The sequence below is a fragment of the Tricharina praecox genome (genome assembly GCF_024521635.1).
Source record: "Tricharina praecox strain CBS 144465 chromosome Unknown BZA05scaffold_4, whole genome shotgun sequence".
NCBI lineage: Eukaryota > Fungi > Ascomycota > Pezizomycetes > Pezizales > Pyronemataceae > Tricharina > Tricharina praecox.
Genome location: NW_026250406.1, coordinates 1480019 through 1500114, shown reverse-complemented (window position 1 = coordinate 1500114; position 20096 = coordinate 1480019). Strand labels below are relative to the sequence as shown.

General features: G+C 51.1%; 4 protein-coding genes and 1 non-coding gene across 5 annotated transcripts; 4 read left to right on the top strand and 1 right to left on the bottom strand.

Annotated features, from left to right (window-relative positions):
* The first annotated feature begins 2927 nt into the window (after positions 1-2927).
* BZA05DRAFT_t74 lies at positions 2928-2999 on the top strand. Its single transcript has one exon. It is a non-coding gene; the product is annotated as a tRNA-Gln (tRNA).
* Positions 3000-4436: 1437 nt separating this feature from the next.
* Positions 4437-5516, top strand: BZA05DRAFT_389000 (Aegerolysin-domain-containing protein). Its single transcript, XM_051482723.1, has 3 exons — positions 4437-4731; positions 4832-5237; positions 5328-5516. Exons 1-3 carry the CDS (start codon positions 4646-4648, stop codon positions 5337-5339), a joined length of 504 nt encoding a protein of 167 aa, XP_051342706.1. The 5' UTR covers positions 4437-4645; the 3' UTR covers positions 5340-5516.
* A 1334-nt stretch (positions 5517-6850) lies between these two features.
* BZA05DRAFT_442255 (uncharacterized protein) lies at positions 6851-7414 on the top strand (the record flags this gene model as incomplete). The annotated part of the gene is made up of 1 exon (XM_051486735.1): positions 6851-7414. One exon carries the CDS (start codon positions 6851-6853, stop codon positions 7412-7414), a length of 564 nt encoding a protein of 187 aa, XP_051342705.1.
* A 5759-nt stretch (positions 7415-13173) lies between these two features.
* Positions 13174-14381, top strand: BZA05DRAFT_416229 (uncharacterized protein; the record flags this gene model as incomplete). Its single annotated transcript, XM_051485377.1, has 4 exons — positions 13174-13206; positions 13283-13369; positions 13403-13627; positions 14016-14381. 4 exons carry the CDS (start codon positions 13174-13176, stop codon positions 14379-14381), a joined length of 711 nt encoding a protein of 236 aa, XP_051342704.1.
* Positions 14382-17195: 2814 nt separating this feature from the next.
* BZA05DRAFT_442252 (uncharacterized protein) lies at positions 17196-17524 on the bottom strand (the record flags this gene model as incomplete). The annotated part of the gene is made up of 3 exons (XM_051486734.1): positions 17196-17229; positions 17279-17358; positions 17429-17524. The coding sequence occupies 3 exons, from the start codon at positions 17522-17524 to the stop codon at positions 17196-17198; spliced, it is 210 nt and encodes a 69-aa protein (XP_051342703.1).
* Positions 17525-20096: the final 2572 nt, after the last annotated feature.

Genomic DNA, 20096 nt, shown 5'->3' with positions numbered 1-20096 from the left:
TTGACAACCACCACACCGAAGCGGAAGCTTCATCACTGCAGAGGATGCCGATGAGATCCGTGAGATCTCTCAGGCTCCCACCAGTCTTCGCGAAGTATCTGACGGCTCTCATCAAAGTTCCGTGACTGAGCTGCACTCAGCTGTTGTAGAGTCGGAATCCCAAGTCCAGGCTAGTATTGATGCTCTGAACACTGTTTACAGAGACCACTGCTGATTCGAAGAAGGTGGTTGCTCGAGTGTGTCTCCCGGCGAAACGTTGGCCTTAGGCGCGCGGCAAAATCATCACCCAAGGAGCCGGTGTGCGTGAATGGCGGGAAATGGAGAGTGGCGCGCCAAAATTTGGCAGGCATGTCTTTAAATTTTGGTGCTTCATAGTCTTGATAGGCTGCGAGTGGGGGAGGGATTGATTCCCAGATACTGTGGTTCGAGGAGATTGTATATGGTATGGAGAGATGTTGGATATCGCTGCTCACGATATTATTGCTTTACCAAATTTGTTTACTTTCTTCTACCCATCCAGCACATCCAACAGAGAGAATTAAACATTTTGTGATTATGTGCTCAACCTGTACTTGATTCGTGCTGCTATGTAGTATCTACCGTTGTTGAAGATTGCCAATCTCAGATTTCCTAAAACTCTGTGTCTTGAACTATCTACTGCACGAATACCCATGTTCCTACTACTTTTCAGTTGCGAATTTGTCGATACTGGAAGTTTTGTATTTTGGCTATCGCCCATGGCTGCCATCCCCTCTACTGATGGGGCCGCAGCAACGTTATTCTTCACCACAGTGATGCGCACAATAGGCACTGCACTAAATCCCACTCAAAGCTCCTTCATTTGCTATGCTCTACCCCGGCTATTCGCTCAGGCTTTTGACTCACATCTAACCCTGTTTCTTGACTTTCGAACGCTTCAAACACACAACATGCCGGCATTCATTGCAGCGTGCCGGCGTTGCGCCTATTATGCCAATGGTGCCGCAGCGGCAGCAGCGGCAGCAGCGGCAGCAGCGGCAGCAGCGGCAGCAGCGGCAGCAGGAAAATAGTTTTACCGAGTCTTAACCTTCGGCATAGGTGAGGACGGCGGCGGGGGTTGCACATCTTTGCAGAAGTAGGATGCTAGGACACGAGGTAGGGATTCAGGATGCAAGAGCAGGAGTGTAGAGAAAAGAGGGAAGCGATTGGGGAATGACGAGCGGGCGTGCACTTATATGAGCGAACACTATGAGATCAAAGCCTCGGAGTGAATGCCAGCCTTCACGTCGACCGGCGGTCAAACAACATCATTGCGGATCAGGATGGTTTACAGCCAATCATGAGATCGCACGCGACATAACAGTTGACGCCACTGTCAAGAAAAGTAGTATTCTGAACTCGTGTACAGTAGATCGTAGCCAGAAGAAAGGCATATTTAGAGGGAGGCACGGGAGGCCTTGGATAGAGGCCGCTGATCACCTCTGTGAAAACCGAAAACGGAAGTCTCTTGACCTAGAGAGTGATCTCGCATGACGCGGTGCGCGGAAGTTCGTGATATTATGACAGCCACTATATCAAAGTCTACGGACACATTCATCACGATCCTCATTCATCGTAGTCACCCATTGCGATGGCCGACATATGTAGCAGAGCCGTCGGTTGCCAGCAGGCATCTTTCGTGACAGGTAGTATGATTCTGAGGCTTAGAGGGATACAGCATTAATGTACTTATGCGCAACAAACAGTAGTACATGAGAATCTGAATCTTTCCATAACAGGTTCACCGAACAGTAGGCCCCGAAAGACATTTGTAGTCTCTGGAGCTTATCAATCCCGGGCTGGTACGGTAAGTAATTCGCACGGAATTCGCCGGGGCGCCACAACCGGGTGGCGTACAAATCAAAATGATTAAGAGAAACCCATTAGACTCGCCTAAAGAAAATGGGGCAGACCTAGAAATAACATGGAGATTTCTTTCGTAACAATCTCGCGCCACAAGTGCAGGCTAGAGAGGTGAGGCAGGCCGCAGGTGTGAGCAAATTTCCCACGGTGCGATCTAGCCGTATCACGTCAGAGCTCAACCAGTGCATGTACTATGTAGCCATGATAATCCTTTCTTCTCGGCGAGCTTCTTTGAGGCGAAATACGGCCAGTGGAGTAATTCTGTCCAGCTTCTGCAATTCTGGACTTCACCGATCACCGTATCGGTACCGTCGATTTCCAAGCTGCGAAGCCGCGACACTGGACCGAATGAGTTGACCGCAATTTTCTGGGGCCGAGAAAACTCAGGAGGATAGCATCCCTCAACCCACAATACTGCAGTCCAATCACGGGCCGGGCCAATAGCCGAGCGGAGGATCGGATGCTGCGGATTCTGCATGCACGAAGTGCATCATGCATACATTGAACCGCCCAAACCAGCGCCGGTCCCACGGAAACGGCCTGCGCCACTTGACACGTATGGCGTCAGCAATGAGGACTTAAAACTTAGCCATCAGGGTACGTCGAAACCGGATTTTATTCGTTTACGTCGAGATTCTTTTGGAGCTGGGACATATTATTTCGCGTATACATGACAGGTGACAATGGGTGAATGAATGTTCGATGCCCGAGAGTAACTCTCAAGTCATTAGACGGACGGCTTGTCGCATTTGGCCGAGACTGGATGGCGGCCCAGGCGCTCTCCGACAGAATTTACTTGCTCGCAAACTTCAATGTTGGCAGATTGTGAGGATATCATCGGGCTAGAGACTGGTGATTGGTGTTTACTAGTACTCGCTAGTAACCTACTGGCGGCATACGCTTCTCCGTATTCTGTGAGGCTGATGATAGATATAATATCGGATAATGAATTATGAAACTTAAAAACTACGACGAGTACGAACGATGCCCACATTGAGTTCGCAAGTTTTGGTACTTGATAAAGCTTGTCTGTGCTGGTCCGACATGGTTCTATAGTGTAATGGTTAGCACGTCGGATTCTGATTCCGGCAATCCCGGTTCGACTCCGGGTAGGACCTCTGGTTGTTTTTTGTTTTCCACAGGCGTGTTTTTATGCCTGTGGTTCAGAAGAGACGAGATGACACTTTCGCCGCCTCATTTCACTAACGGCCTCACCTGCCGTCACATTAGTAAAGTTTGTCTTGGTTTGGTAGCTGGCGATCATGGTGGTTCGACAACTGCAGAAAGCGGGACCAAACCTTCAGCTGTTTTTACAGTTCCCATCGTTTAATTTGCGCTACGTATGCTTGACAGAGCCCGAACTGTAGATCATTTCCGTAGTCAAGAAATACTTCGGATCCTTGAAGGCCTTCCCCAATGATACGGCACGACGTGTTCGGTACGGCCATACGCTCCCCACTGCCCGTGCTTGGAAGTCACATGTCACCCATTCCATGGGAGGGAAGATGCGAGTTAACGTCTCCGGGAAAGGAGAAGCGATGAGTATCGGAGGACGGAAAAATTTCGACCGACAAAAACACCGAGCAACTAAAGACTGCAAAGAAGAGCAAACTAGTATACATGAATATCATATCCCAGTCACAAATTTCAACACTCATCATCGTGGAAAACGATTGAGCAATTTACGGACATGGTGGAAAGAGTATATCCACTACTCATGAAGCATCTACGTATATGCGCGCCAAGTGTCTTCCGTTTGCCACCTGCGATTCCAGCTGCTCCGATCTAGGTTCCAGCAGATAAGCCAGCGCTATTTAGTGATCGCGCCGTGTACGCACCGCCGTCTCGCATGGCAGGATTGTCGTCAGGATTTCTGCCATTCTATCGGCTGTCGGCAGATGGTTGGCACACGGTACGAACGGCTCCGACGGTCCTTTGGGAGGCTGCAGAATCGGCGGTTTGAGTCGAGCACTACTCTACCGTACTGTAGATGTTGACATTTATTCTAGGCAGCGGCCGATCTGCTGCAATATTCGACATCCACCGTGACCTCGCAGTTATGGGCTGTTTCCGGACGCGTCGAGAACTGCCGCCTCCTCCGGGAATGAATCAGTACATAACCGCGGGTGTCGATTCTTTCTCGTCTCGATCGCCGGCGAATTCATTCCAAAGGGTGTAGCCGGTCGGCAGACCAGAGTTGATATGCCGACTCTCGAATGGACGCCTGCCCGCGGACTGCACATGCACGGATTGCATATGCACGTAAAAAAGAAAAACAACCCAATTTTTCTTGCAAGCATTAGGACGTGCTTTGGCTTCAGATATACCAATGAGAATCGTCGGAAGCCTTCCCGCACATTGCTGAAGGGTGATACGTTCGAACGGATCCTACAAAGTTTCGGATTTAAATTTGGGCTGCAAAAAACGGTACCCCGCAGATACTGCCGGAAATAGTTCACGGCTGCGAGTCTGCGATCGTGATATTACTTAGATAACATACCGCGACTCCGGAGGGAAGTGTATAAGGATAAGATGTCACCGATGGTGCGGAATTAGTCCTGTTAACGAAGCGACGAGCACTATCCATTAATAAAATAGTCCGTACGGTCACCACGTCATTATCACGTTTCGGGTTCCTTTCAACGGTAGCAGTACTACATACTCCCTCTCAATCGGCGCTCGGCCTTCACCTACACTCTGCGGTAGAGATTCGTCGGAGAACGGTACAACTCGGAGGCAACCTTGTCGGTAATTCAACTCGACCATGAGGATCGAAGAGAACCACGCGCTTAGCCGCAGGCGCATAGGTCGATGGGACGGAGATTTGTCCGAAGTGCAGTTCACTATGGGGTATGGCATCCCGTTGATGGTACCAGTAGTAGCATGACGTGCTCACTTCGGTGCCATCATCTATGGTCACTCTTGTACTAACGGCAGTGTGACGGTTCAGTTATCCCCAGTGGATCGGGCTCACACTGCACAATCTCCATAAGGAAGCCATCTACATCACCGGCGTGGGTCTGTTCTGGGGGAAGCTTTACCGGCAAGGCAACAAGGACGAGGAAGTGCCCAAGAATGAGCTGCTCGGTGTTGTCATCGAGGGTGGGGCAAAGTATACCGTGTGGGCGTGTGGACGCAGCGGTACTTCTTCCGGTACCGAAGGGCAGATCGAATTGTCGACCAACCTACTGGAGCCCCCCCACAAGATTCCACTCGTGAACATTTACTGGAGTGTTCCGTGGGGATCGAGTGCAAATAGACTGGAGAAGAGTCGGCAGAATGAGGAGTGGCTGGTTGATCTTCCGCCGATCAGTCAAGACGGAGCTATTGGCGAGGTTACTGTGAGATTTCAAAAAGTGAGTAGGCTTCGAGTGATATCACGTGCTTTGATGTATGTTTGAACTCGGCTGGATTCAGGCTGACCTACAAACCCCTCTTCTTTCAAGATTAAGGGGTAATTCTAGAGGGTTGTCTGTATATGGGTTGGATGATTGGTTCATTCACGGAACTGGGTGAAAGATGGGAGGCAGGTGATTGTTGGGGATTGTGCATGATTGATTGGTTTCTGTTGAGGGTACTTTTTTCATATTGTTTTTCAGTATGTGCGACAACTGCTCTCAATACGACGCACGGCGTTTTCATGCTTCACGACGATTCCTGAGATCGGATTCAAACAGCCAATCTCGTCCGGCGGCCGCCCGGATTATTGAACTTGATATGTGAACCCGATGATGACGTGACAGTGAATTTGCCTTGGACGAAGAAGCGTTGGGGTGATAATTCATGTGTTTCGGCCGAAGTCATGTGACGATGAACAACAAATATGCGACAGACATTGCTGCCAACAGTTCTTCCGCGCGCTATTTGGCAGCATTACCCCCAGGGACCCCCAGGATGTATGCGTGATTATACCAGTCGGTCTAACCATCGCTGTTCAAGATTCTGTTTCACCTGGTCGCTCATGAAGTTGAGCCATGCGTCATGAGTCTTCCCTATTGAGTCATAGGAGCAACGCCTCAAACTTTCACTGAACTTTCGTTGTTCCTGCGCTGTATATAATTCGTCTCCCTCATTACCGCATACCCCGAACGGCGTTCGCCAGTATCTAGTCCGTCCATTCGACTGGAATCCGTCCAGTCTCGACTCTCAGCCCTCCGTAAGACTGCCTCTAAGACCTGCACACGTTACACGTAAGGTCGGCGTCATGTTTTTAATGGGAAGTGGTGTGCCAGAGCCGGAAGTTCGGAATGTGTCGATGACGATCCCAGGAATGCCGGAAGAGTTACGCGACCGGAATCGGTCGTAGCAATGCCGGCAGTCCACAGCAATGCTGGCAGACGATGTATTAGCGCGTATTGTCATCGGTATGCTACGCCATGAACTATGGCAGGGAGGCAAGATTGTGTATATATATAGGACCTCCGGTTCGGATAGATTGTGCAGTAATTGAACATCATAAGCATCGAATTCCACTTCTATTTGACAAGGTGTAAAATATAGTGAATAGGGGTTTATATTTACCTCATGCTTTGCAACCTTACAGATACGTGCCGTAAGCTTTGCTTGTTTATAGGGACGTTAGCCACCGCTTTTTTTGTTTGAAGCCTAGGAAGCGATGTCAGGTTCAAACATGGCAGATCATTTGGCGTTATTCATGTCGTATATCCATTGCTGATGTTTCGGAACCCGTGACAGTGAGTTAAGAACTCGATCACTGGGAAGTCCGAAATGAAAATTCGCATAAAAACGTCTGCACTGGCGACATATAACGACTGGCGTTTGTTTTGGAAGTCAAAAGGCTAGGCTCAAAACCGCTAGGGTTTAATTGCGGCTAATATATTCCCGTCGACGGGGCCTGATTCTTAAAAATCACCTCTCTCCGCCATCAAATTAACATCTCCTTACCATCAACCTCAACCTCTTATCCCCCTCAGAGAGGTGCAGATCGCACAGCTTCAACAACACGAACATGCGTATGCATTCCTCCATCCTCATGGTCCTCTGGACCATCTCCAGCATCACCACGGCGGCTCCCTCCGGCTTCGACGTTTCTCCCGAATTCTCCGGTATCCCTGAGGAAGTCGACATCTTCAAGCTCGCGGGGGTCATCGACCCGACCTCGAAAACATTGGCGTACTCTCCGGCGCCGATCGCCAGCTTCACCCACGGAACGTACAGCTTCTCACTTATATCTCGCATCGCCGGCACGCCGAACCCATTCTACTCCGTCACCTGCGAGACCTCGGAGGCGTCGCCGTCTATCGACGAGATCGACGGCTGCATCGCGATCCTGGACGCCAAGGAGGCTTGCTGGCAAGGAAACCGCTGGGACTCAAAGTGCAGCAAGCTCGTCACCATGAAGGGCGGAGAAGTCTCGCTGTGTGGATCCATCACCCGCGTCGACTGCAAGTTCGTCGTCTGGGCGATCAGCCGCGTGAGGAATGTCTGTGCTTGGTCGGAACTCTCGAAGGCGGGTGGTTACTTCAGTTTCGATGTGACTAGCAAGTTGAAGGTGCGCGCGGTGGTTCATTAAGATTGCATGCTTGGCTGGAAAATGGAGTGGCGGGAATGATGGTGTAAAAATTGGGGATAGATCAAGGCTTTTACATTTCACCATTACAAGCTTCTTTTCCATTTTTGCTTCTTGCTCGTGAATCGGTGATTAATAGTGAGGATGTACCTATATGGGTCACGATGGTTGGTCGTTCGGGAGAAGATTCAAATGCCGCATCCCCCACAATTCGTAACTGCTTACAAAAGCACTGTTACTTAGCGTATTCGCAATGGGTTTTGTTTGATCATTGATTGCTTGTGACCAATCTGGATCTTGGGGTTTCATGGCATTAACCAGACATACACACTCTGGTTACATGCCACTGTCGAACTGGACTTTCATCGAGTGGCCCGGTGTGGCTTTTCCTGCCTTTTCGTCCCAGACTGTGCCAGCAGTAGAAGTAGAGAGTCCTAAGCAAACAATCGTAACTAAAAGCAGCTCCCATTCCCTTCTCCACCTTGCCTCCTGCCTCCTGCATCCTCAGGAGAAACCAGATCATGCCATGAAGGAGGGTGTGTAAAGAAATGGCGGGATTAGTCACGGTTCTTCCACTTGAGCAGCCTCATTGTCCTACTCTAGTGTCAGCTCCGCCTATCTCTATGCCGGCGTCCTGTGTCAAGTGCGGACCCGCCAAATCAAGGTCACTCCTGTCATAAAATCACGAAATTGCGTGTACCGCGTGATACAAGATCACTGTCTATGTTGAGAGACTTCCAGTATCCGTTCTCACGGGAGTTGGCGAGAGGCCTCTATCCGAGGTACCCCCACCTTCCTCTTCATATGCCTTTCTTCCGGCTATGTCTATGAAACTGTGCACTATTTCAAAATACCACTTTATTCTTGATGTAATATCTCAATCGTCTGCTTAGTTCAGGTAAAAGGCACGGGCCTCTACCCCCTATTTCCTACACCGTCGAGCTCTCTATCTTTCTCTCCATCTTCCATAGACATAATACGATACATCTATAATATTATATTTTTTACCATTTCCAACAGGTTATGAGCCCGGGATAAGCCATGCTAGAAACCAGGTTCCTCACACATCCTCCCTGACTCCATCCTGATCCCCGAAGAAACAAACAAAAATACCCTGATACTATCCACTCGTACCCACTGGCCTAAACACGAAAAAATGGCAACTATCGACAACAAGAAGGAGTTCTACAAGTCGAACCATGGCAATTTTGAGAAGCTGAATAAGCTGAACTACATTGACTGGAAAGCCAATGTTAACGTGACCCTCAAGTCTTTGGGCGCGTTTGCGATCGTCACGGCAGAAGAGCAACAACCCAACGCAGGCCGTCCCCTTGCAGACTACAATATGTGGCGGGCCGAAGGCGAGAAGTTAATCCGCTTTTCGGTGGGCGAGAAAATTATGCAGCACATCACACGGCTTGATGACACAGCGACGATGTGGACTGTCCTAAATTTGGAGTTCGATAGCTCCAGCTCAAAGGCGAGCCGCGCGAGGCATGCAGGAGAGCTGTATACAGTCCGGGCCACCGACAGCGAGAAGATATCCGACTACTACGAGCGCCTCATCCAATATTGACAACCACGCGATGGAAGTGACGAACAAATCTCCGACAACACCCTCATTAGCCACATTCTCACCTCCATATCCAAGTCATTCAACGTGATCGTCCATCTCCTCCGCAAACTCCCACCGGCAGAGCTCACCTTGCAACACGTTATAGACGAACTGTCGGAGTTTGGGCGTACAGTCAAAGACAGCTCAACGAATATTGGCGATCGCAACCTCGCCTCTACATCGGGAACGGCCCTTTATGTCCGAGGGGGGCGAGTCGGACAATCCGGAAGAGGTCGTCAAGGTGGCTTGCGTGTCAGAGGTGGACGAGATGGGCAAGGAAAGCAGCACAACGACGAGCCAAAGACGGACCGGTGCACAAACTGTAGTATGGACAACCATAATACTGACGAACACCGAAGGGACCTACCAGCCAGACAGAATCAGCAACCCCAGGTCCATAGTCGAAAGCATGCTCGTAGCAGCAGCATTGTATGCTTCTACTGTGGGGAAGCTGGTCATACTAAGCGGTGTTACGAAGTTCGGAAGCGGGGGGAAGATGTTCTCAGACGATACAGGGCAGCCACCGCTTTACAGGCGAACACCGAGACTGCTCTGGTGCGGGCAAACTACGAGAATGATGACAATATCGATTGACTAGCTGACATCCAGCAAGGCCCCGGGATTCCGACTGACCGGACGCAGCTGAATCCGGTCGAGGAGCTCCGCGATCAACTGAGTGCTCTCCAGCTAGGCAACATTGATATGGCCTCTGAAGTAGCCTCATCCACATGCATTGTCGACTCTGGAGCAACCCACCACATGTATAACGGTGACAAACGAGACTTTATCAGTTACCGCAAGCTAGCGTTCCCTATCGAGATCAAACATGGGAGACGACACCTGCACTCGAGTCGAGCATCACGGCTTCATATGCGTCCAAAACCACCGCCTGAACGCCTTACAAACACCAACCTTCAGGTACTCGCGATTACCGGTCGGAAGCCTAGATGTACGCGGCTAAACCACCGAGTTTGGCAACGGCAAATGCACCGTATCGGACTCCCATCGCAACGCGCTATTGACTGGTCGGAAGAATGCGAGGTTGTACCAACTCGACAGAATTATCCATTCCGCTCCTCAGGCTTTACTCGGCACCACCCCTTCAGAGTCAGTTCCCGTACACGCATCGAGACAAACTCCACGTCTGTCAACCATGGAATCCAGCCTCTGGCACAAGCGGCTCAGCCACTTACACGCAGCCGCAATGAAGACTTTAATCGACGGCTATACACACGGTACAGATATCTGTGAGGTATGCGTGCTTGCCAAGCACGAGCAGAAAATCGTCCGTATTCCGATGCAACGCAGAACGACTCCATTCGAACTGGTTCACTCCGACTTATGCGGTCCGTTCTCAACCGAGTCCGTAGATGGGGCCATCTACGGACTTGGTCTTCACGCCTATGGAGCAGACTGGGAGCAAGCCTATTGGCTACAAAGGGGTCTATAAAACTAAGAGGAACCCAGATGGTTCTACCCCCGTACAAGACCAGACTTGTGATCAAGGGCTACAAGCAAGTCTAGGGACACAACTATGATGAGACCTTTGCTCCAGTTGGTAAGCTGATTACCCTGAAATATCTGCTAAGCTTTGCTGACTAGAACGGTTGGAAGATCTATCACCTTGACGTTGTTACCGCATTTCTCAACCCTGCAATCGATGCTGAAGTCTACATGCAACTCCCGGATGGTATCGAGTGGCTTCACGAGACACCCAGAAACGGTTTCCTGCGCCTGAATAAGCCCCTAAATGGTTTAAAGCAGGCACCCAAACAGTGATACAATAAGATCAATGACTACCTTCTGTCGCTCGGCTTCATACAGTCCAAGGCCGACATCAACCTCTACATCCGGGACGATGCAGTAATGATACTACTGTACATCGACGATATCATTGTTTTCCATGGGGACTCGGCCTCCGATAGGGCTATGGACGTCAAGAACCACCTCATGCGGCAGTAAAAGATGTCAAACGTGGGCCTAGAGAAGCAGTTCCTCGGCATTGAAATCGATCGGAAAACGGATGGATCCATCACCGTCGGTCAAAGTGCATACATCGCCATGATTCTAAGGTGCTTCGGTATGGAAGATGCTAATATGGCCCCGACTCCTCTTCACGACAAAACCAAGCTCGACTGCATTTCTGACGCCGACTCCGAGGCAGACTTAATCATATACCGTCGCATTATCGGCAATGTGTAATATGCAGCCCTCGGCACCCGGCCGGATAACGCATTTGCTGTGTCCGCCCTTGGTCGCTACAACCAGACACCCTATGCTACACAGCTGACCGGAGTCAAGATAATCCTACACTATCTCAAGGGTACCGCAACTGCCAAACTTATGTGGTGGGTGCATAGGGAACGGTGGAAGGCCGTTCCACCCTAACATGAATGATGTTCCGTGAACACGACGTTAGGTGGGGTTTGCCATATAGTTTTATTGACTGATATCACGTGGTTCTTTGACTGGCCCGTTACGCAAACTATTCCTCAGTATCGCCCTTGACTGGTCCGTTCCCTCTGCTCTTCCTCAGACTCGTCTTTGACTAGATGTAATTCCCCAGGTTGGCCTGGTTCCCTAGACCGTTCGCCGGCCTCGCCCTGCCTCACCGTCGACTAGCCGTTCCCGGAACTTGCCCCAGCCTTGCTCTGGCTTCCTTTGCTCTGCCGTGACCTCTAACTCATCCCCAACACTGCTCCAACCTTGCCCTAGCTCCCTCATTTCTTCCGCGACCTCAAAATATTCCCACCATTTTGCCACGTCCTCGCTCTTGACTGGCCAGTTCCCTCAGCTCTTCCCCAGCATCGCCCTTGCTCTCAAAATTCTTCCCCAGCCTCGACTAGATGCCCGGTCTCCTCTCTGGCCTCGCCGTGCTCCATGGACTCGTCCAGGACCTGACTGGCTTCCTGGGCTCTTCCCCTGCGCTGCCCTCGGCCGGCCCCTTCACTCGGCTTCTGTAACACCGGGGTGGTTCACAGTTGGCACGCTCACAGCAGCGGGCAAGGACAGTCTACTGATCAGAAGAGAACAGCACCTGTACAATGGCGGTGAAGTGAACGTGGAGGCCCAACTGATTTGCACGGCGGCTTGTTCTTGGAAACAACTGAGAAGGGTTGATGATCGGCTAATCACGAATAGGGAGAGAGAGTAAATCCAAGAGTAACAAAGTCTGATTGTGATGGCTTAACTCCCTGTGATGGTAGTCGATGCCTTCTCTGCGGCGGAAAGTCGTCGGTCTTTATACCGACACGACTCACCACGCCTGATGTCTAACTATGAGCGCTCGGGAGAGTATTACCTAAGTAATACACAAGAGTATCTCGCACGAGATGTGGGTGATGGCTCTAGGCACTGGGTTTTCGGGTACCGAACCCTTGTCTACCTTCGATTTTGGTGTTTCCAAGCCGAACTCGTATGCACCCTTGAGTTGGTCGGCGACTACAAACGACTGAGCCGCAGCCTATTGGCTCGATTACTTCGGTTTCCTTCCGGTGACTACTATCTCGCAGATAGCATGCGTCTTCTTATTGTTTATGACGTGCCTCAAGTGCCGCAGCAATCGCAGAAGTATGTATATGCAACTCGACGAGTTTTAATCCAAACTTCTCCAAAGTGCTGACAGATGACAGGCTTCCGCCCATATATCCACCGGGTACGTTTCGCCTCGCCTGTCCGGGACGACCGTTGGAGGATTATTTTGACCCCCAAATAAAACTTTATTTGTATCGGAACCGGCAACTAGTATGCTTTTACGATGGCGGCCACGGAGGATAACCTTCGACAACCTGCAAGTCTTAGTGAGATTCTCAACAGATTTTCCTAGGTGATTGCGCGCACTCCCGAACTCACCAATGAGTCCATAGCCACCCTCCACGAGGTTCCAGCGGCTATCTCTGTGAGGTTTGAATCTCGATCACGAGATATTGCTCGTCCCAAAACCTCGGATTCTGGCCGAGTTCTTCCAATGACTGCCCATAGTAATGGTTGACGATGACCGACAGCGGTACTAATTTATTCCCATATGCCTGAGGTATATTGCCAGCTCGCTGGGTGTAACATCACCCCGGCTCACGAAGCGTGATGTATTAGGGGAACCTAGAAGTCCCCAGCGTGCTGGAAGTAGTTAAGCATCTCCTCGAGCGGCATGGCTATCGAGAAACCCCTTTTATGTCTGCGGGTGTTGAGATGATCCACTTCGGTACGATATGAGACTGATTGGGTTCACTTATTTCGCTAACATGACCGGTTTTTAGATCGTCGCCCAGCTGTGGCCGGAAGCCAATCAGCGGACAGGCTTGAAAATTGACTCTGAAGTCAGCAAAGTGGACAACCTGAAGTACGTATAGTGATATCCTGCTCCGGAATGGGTTCAGGAAATTATTCTAGTTGCTAAGACTACTCCGTACGCGGCGGTGCATATCAAGAGTGGCTACAACACCAACCAGTCGAGCTGGATCTCGACTGCGCTGAACAGCATCGCGGAGCTGTATGGTCTGAACGACCATAGAAGTGCTTCCGAGCGTCTGGTGGCGGTAAATGAATCTCTTCGTGATGATGCTTTCATATACCGCGATAGTGACCGCGGGCTGCCACTGAGGGTGAGTGCTCCAGGCCTGTGCCATTACCGGTGTATCTGTCTGCTGCTTTGGATCGTCTCACACATCTTGTAGCGGCGAGTAACCCCTTTTTTTGCCAGTCAAATTCCACGGTTCCTCCATCTGCACTTTTCAACAGGTCCCGTAGTCATAACGCCGGACTACACAATTGGTTATTGAAGGAGTAACCTCCCTCCTTGCTCGTGTACGTGGTGACAGCCGTGCACCGTGCATTGCAGGAGTGGTAGAAGCGTGGGGGAGATCCGCCCCCATGGAGGCTACAATAACTGTTAGCAATGCTTGTGAAATATCAAAGACTACTTACGGGCATAATTTCTGCAATTGAAAACATAAGACCAGCCTGCTGAACGGCTCTTGGTACCCTTGTCAGTCTTTGCCGATGGCAATGTACCGTAATTTCATGTATTCATGGAACCTTCTGGATCATCGGATGCAGGAAAAGGCGGTGTTGACAGTACGCAACGCGCTGAAGATCAAGATCAGGTCCTCTATCGATGAGGACGACAAGGCACCAGTGGTGCACACGGAGTCTACTCGCGAGTTGGATCCTGCTGTAATGGAAGCATTCCGTGGGGAACCTCTTCCTAGTGATCCGGATTTAGGACCATTGGTGATGCCAAATGCCAGGAAAGACTTCCCCAAGGAGGGAGAAATCCCGCAGGAGGGGGCCATTCAGGAGAAGGGGGAAAGCCAGGCGGAGGGGGAAACTCAGGAGGAAGGGGAAATTCAGGATTAGGGGGACATCCTGGAGGAGGGGCGTTCGGCGACTAGTCCTATTCTGCTTAAGCTTCATGCTGTGGAGACTGATGACAAAAAGGGTTTTGACGAAGAAGAAGAAGACGATGAGCTGAGATCTGAGCTTTCGGAGGAGGATTCTGTATGATAGGAATTACAGTATTTATCTATATATGCAATGTTACGTGCAGGTGGTAGATATTGCGAACACAGTATGGGTTCCCTGTCTTTATTCCGCAATCCGCATTCCGACACGGGTAGCATATTTGAGACCCAGACAGCTATAAATCTAGGCACCGTACCTACTCAGTCAGAGTCTTCCGTTGTGCGCGGTGGATGGCGAGATGCGATCGCTCAAGGACTGCGATCAATCCAGGCATCGTGCCAGTCCAGTCGGAGTGTTACGCTGTGTGCACCACCTGGCTAGCTAGGGCCAGGCCTGGCGAGCTGCAGTTTGGCATGCAGAGCTTTGGTCCGGCACGGACCTCTGTGGTCACATGGCATCGTGCCTATCCAACCACCATGTTACGCCATGCGCAGTTCACGCAGTACGAACCTCACCCCGCGCCCAACGAAGTTTTTTTTCTCCTGATGTGGTTCCATTTCCTCCAAGGGTCGAGGCCCACCTACTCCTCTCGCTTCAACTCCGGCTCCCGCTGTTCCCGCTCCCTTGGATTCCAATCGGAAATCCCGCTTGGACAATCTTTCTCGGCGACCTCCAGGATTCGGCTGCCCAGATCGGTGACGGGTAGAAATTCTAGAAATCTAGACAGGCTGTTCTGGTCGTCTGCCAAGAGATCTGTAGTCCCGGATTTAAAAGCCATCCTCTCCCCTGAGTCACCGTCTCCGTTCGGACCTCTACCCGCACAATGATCTGTTGCCTCTCACCTTAGGGTAACCTCGGAAGACTTGCTCCTCGGTCTGGGGCGGGATGTCGTATCGGCATCATCCGCAGAAGGCGACGGGCGACATCTCATATACCAGAGGTGCTAGCCGGTGAGGCAGTGTCCCATCTACGGCCAGAGCTAGAAAAGTGGTATCCGTGATTCCTCGCCTCTGGTAGGCAAATAGTGGGAGTGGCAGGGAGCCTAACACCGGTTCCTCCTGGTGAGGAGATATCATCAAGGAGTGGAAGGATGTCGGGAGCATCTTCGTCTGCGGCCTCTGGGATTCGCCTGCCCACGTCAGTGGAGGCAAGGAGGTCGTCTGCAGAGAGGTCTGGGAATTGGAAGCGATCCATGCCCCTCTGCGTCTCCATCTATTCCTTTGGACATAGTATCTTCAGCTTGTTCATCCATTCGAGGAGGCGGTGTTCCTGGGTCTGGCCCTTGTAGCGACACTATTCGCAGTGAACGTCGGAGTCGATCTTCTTCCTCGGGAGGTACTCGCTAGTGAGGCAGTACCCTGTCTTCAGCTTGTACCTAGGTCTCCGGGGTTCCGCACTTCTGGTGAGCGATTGACGGGGGTGGCTCTGACCTGCGCCGCTCTTTGCTCGTCAGCGGATGCCGTGAAGGATCATAATGGCGGAGGGGGCGGAGGGAGTGGCTACTGGTTACTGGTGACTGTTCGTGGTTCCTCAACTTCATCACCCTCGTAAGATTTGAACCTCCTCGGACATCCTGTTCCCGCCTCACCTCACCCTGAGCTCCACCTTCGTAAGCTCCTGCGCGGACACCTGGCTACTTCTGCTTCTCGGGCGACCTCTAGGATCCGCATGTCCACGTCTGAGCCGAGTAAAGAGGTGGCTGTAGTCCGGTGCCGCAATGATTGAGCCGGCGGGGGTGGGTCAAACCGCGGAGGGGTTGTGGTTTCAGCAGCCCATGTGACCGATTCTTCTGCCTTCTCGATTGCGGTGAGGTCGGTATGTGACGGGCGCGATCGAATCATCTCAATGGTGATCGCTGACAGCATCCGCAGCGGAGGTCGGAGAGGTTTCACGTCGCCTGGGGGTACTGATCGGCCGCCGTGAAGGAATGTCCTCTCTTCAGCGTGTAAGTTAGCCGCGATGACTCCAGGACTCACGTTGGCTAATCACGGGGGATACTCACCTGGTGCTGTGCTGACTCAGGCAGCCGGGGGGGCTTCGACTTCGAGGGCGGTGGGCTTTTCGGCTACCAGCTTCGCCACGGATTCGTTGGGCCTTCTCGTTTGGGGAGACGTTTTCATGTGTCGGACACCGTCTGTGCTGGGTGGCGATGATCTCAGGATTCCTCCGGCGGAGGGAATGTGGCGCTGTGCGTTCGGGCCTGATAGGCTTCTTGGGCCGCGGCCAGTGTATTCATAATTTCGCCTGTAGTCCAACGTCTCGAACCGAATTCCAGCACTTGTTGATGCTCCGTAGGCAGACTACGGGCATAATGTGGGGAGTTTTCGTCAAACGGAATGATGTAGAGGCAATCGGTGTAGCTGTTGAGGTGGAACTTCGCTCAGTTCGTCAGCTTCTACTCGATGTCACTGTCAAGCCCTGTTCGCTCCTACGTCGCTGGATTTGGCGCGACTCCACGTAGGTATCACGGCTTCGACCCCTCGTGGGTGGCGACGCCACCGGTTCTACGTGACGAGTGGCTCCTTCAGGGATTATCTCCGACTCCAAGTTCTAGATGTGCAGGCCACGGAGTATGGGATGATTAGAACACTCGTTTGACAAAGTATCACAGAAGAAAAGCGAAAGTCTAGCGACCCGATGTTTGTATTCCCAGATGCCACCTGCGACACTCCCCAACGATCATCAACTCCCAAGTCCGAAATAGAAACACCAGGCAGCCTTTGAACACGAAACACCAGACACCCTTGAAAGTCATGTCCGAAAGTAAGCCTATCGGCAACAGTGGATGAGGTTTCGGTACTCCCTTAACATCGTCAGTAATTGCGCCATATAATACATACCAGTGTACGTACTCATCGCGCTTGTCGTAGGGCTTGCCTTCATTGTTGACCGTGGCATAGTAGGGGCCAACCCAGGAGAGCCCAGTGCTCAACTTTGTTTCGAGAGATATTGGTTAGTCGCTCCTGATATAGAAAGGCCAAAGCAGGAGGAAGGGAACATACGAAGCAGTACGAGTACACGGCGATGACCTGGGAGGCCTTCGCCTCCTTGCCGAAGCGCTGGGCGCAGTGCTTGCGGAAGACGTTGAATAGCGACATTGTGATGTCGGTAGAGTCTTGTGGTTTGGGGCTTGAGGTGTTGTGGCGATTCAGTTCGAGTCGTGGGAAGTCGTTTGAGTCTTTGGTTGTGTGTGGTGTAGAAAGGATGCGCAAGAATGTCATGTTGGGAATCTACCTGGGGTTCTCTATAGTCGCTATCAGATCGTCTCCGCGTGGCTTGGGAAACCCTCTGTTGCGCAAAAGATCTGATACACAATGGACTGCTGTGACGTCGGTTGGGACAGTGCAAAGAAGGTACTTTGGCCGAATTCAATGTGCCGCATCATTGAGCGATGTGCGCGATCTGTAGGACATGATCGTCTCAAAGCTGCTGTGTGACGGCAGGCGATCTCTCATGCTCTCGCTTCCCCTAACAATCAGGTTGTCCTCATGTGCAATCCTACGAGATTCGCTCTTCGGAGATCAGTCTCACTAAACTTCCCTACACCTTAGAATAATCCAAAGCTAGTTATAGCTCAAGATCTTCCCCCTTGTGGGATTGTTCTGCAACCGCACTCGTATTAGTGCGTAGTGGTCCGGCATAGTGGACGTACGATGACTTCTTCCTTTAGTTTGTATCACCGGACGGTAATGGTAACCTCGCGGCTCGGTGGCAGTGACTTGTTCCGCACGGCCGCCCTTCTATGCATGAAGTGAGTCCTCACGTACTGACGTATCTACTGCGTATATAGAGTATCCGTAGCGCAGGAAAAGGCTTCTGATATTTATAATACCATCTATCTGTCTATATACCCACATTTTTGGTACATGCATCGAAGTCGTAGGCCATTCGTTCGATCGCAAAACGCCTCGTCGTAACATCCATTTTCATTGGATCCGAATTTCTATGCTCGATATACGTACTTGGCGACCACGGTGTAGCAGTTGCTCTCCTTGATACCCTCGCCATCACGCTGTGGTTTGTGTGGAAAATAGAGTGGCATCGTAAAAACATATCAATTTCGTTGACTCGTTGTCCTTGTGGGCGCCCATCTCTGCACGGATCCCATTCATGGAATTTCCTTTCTTGAGGTTCGGAGGTTTCTCTCGCGTCAATTTTATAGTCACGAGAGGTTGGAGGTCTTCTTGCGTTGAAACTACTTGTACCCATTTCTTCGCGAATTCCGTGTAGTAGCGGCCGGCAAATCGTAAGCGGCCACTTCTTCAGGAGCGATTCCATTCAATGGAGGTCATGGGGGAGTCGCCAGCGACTGGGCTGGCATCAGCGTGTCGCGGAGTCGTCGCAGTCTAACATTCGAGTCAGTTCCGATTCCCAGGTTCGAACCCCGACACGGAAAGTTCATGCACATCCACCCTGGTGAATCAGATTTTTCCGAATTCCTGCCCCTAATCAGCGTAGATATGCCATTTAAGGCTCGTTATGAACTGATGTAACTTGACGACGCACTCGTGGTCGTATCGATTGAGGCCTCGAGTCCGGTTGGGTAGAGCATCCATCAGCTATCCGTGCGCAGGTTGCGCTCCTCATTCTTGTTGTAGAATGCTTAGATCTGGGACACCACCGCGTAGATACTGGTTACGACAATCTCTCAGACAGGAAGTGCATTACGTTACCTGCCGGTATAGAACGAGCCCCTCCAGTAATTCCATTGATGCCCTCCTCCACTGGCAGGACGGCACTTCTAACGCATCGTAGATGAGTCTTGACCTCACCGGTAAACGATCTTACCTCCATGAACTCAGGTCTCCCATCGTTTTCCTCTGCTTGGTGATAACGTTACTGCGGTACCACTTGCCATATCAACTACCTCATAGATTGGAGTCTGATTCGTCTTCTTCAATCCTGCCGATGAAAAAGGTTAGCCACCGGAATGAACGGTGCCAAGGCGGCGATAAGAGTAATTTGAGCGGGTATTTACATCCACAACAATCTCGAAGCAAAGACTTTCTTCATTCAAATGTTAATGATTCACTCGAAGTAACCTTCGCTGTCTGGTGATCCATTAGGGGAACCCTTCAACAATTTGACGAAGCCACTGGATTGGTATACGAAAGACCCGTACCATCCAATATGGAGGAAACTCTTCCGAGGCAGCCTGACTGCTACGTTAGATCATATAGAGCGATATGGTTTGAAAATAGAATAGAGGGTGCTTACGCCGTCTCCTATTGCTTCCACCAAAAGGTCTTCCGCTTTGGACACCTCCGAGCTTCAAGTGCTGATGAGGCGTAAACCGATGGATGGAATGACGCCGGTCATGGTTCAATCGTGCGAGCGGTACGGCTAGGCAAAGCACAGGACTTCGACCGGGTGTAAACACCGAGAATTACGTCGATGCAATCTTCCTGGCGAACGGCAAGAAGGCATGACTTCGCAATGGGGTAGACCCATGTGCGGAAACCACTTCGCTATGGGTTAGAGCCATGTTCGGGGAAGGGGATTCGTGTGCGCAGCAGCCATATTCTAGGGTTGGTTGCTGGAAGACGATTGTGCGATGCCCGTTGGGGAGAAGATGAAGTTAAACGGGCGAACCACTGAGTGGATGATCTGTTGATGTTGCAGAGGGAGGTAGAATGTATGGTGAGTCAGCATAGTAAACTTCGAGTGGAG

Excerpts from the sequence above, each read along its gene's own strand:
- BZA05DRAFT_389000 (XM_051482723.1), top strand. The coding sequence starts at position 4,646 with ATGAGGATCGAAGAGAACCACGCGCTTAGCCGCAGGCGCATAGGTCGA. Across the intron at positions 4,732-4,831 it reads GAAGTGCAGTTCACTATGGG|TTATCCCCAGTGGATCGGGC; the intron begins GTATGGCATCCC and ends GTGACGGTTCAG.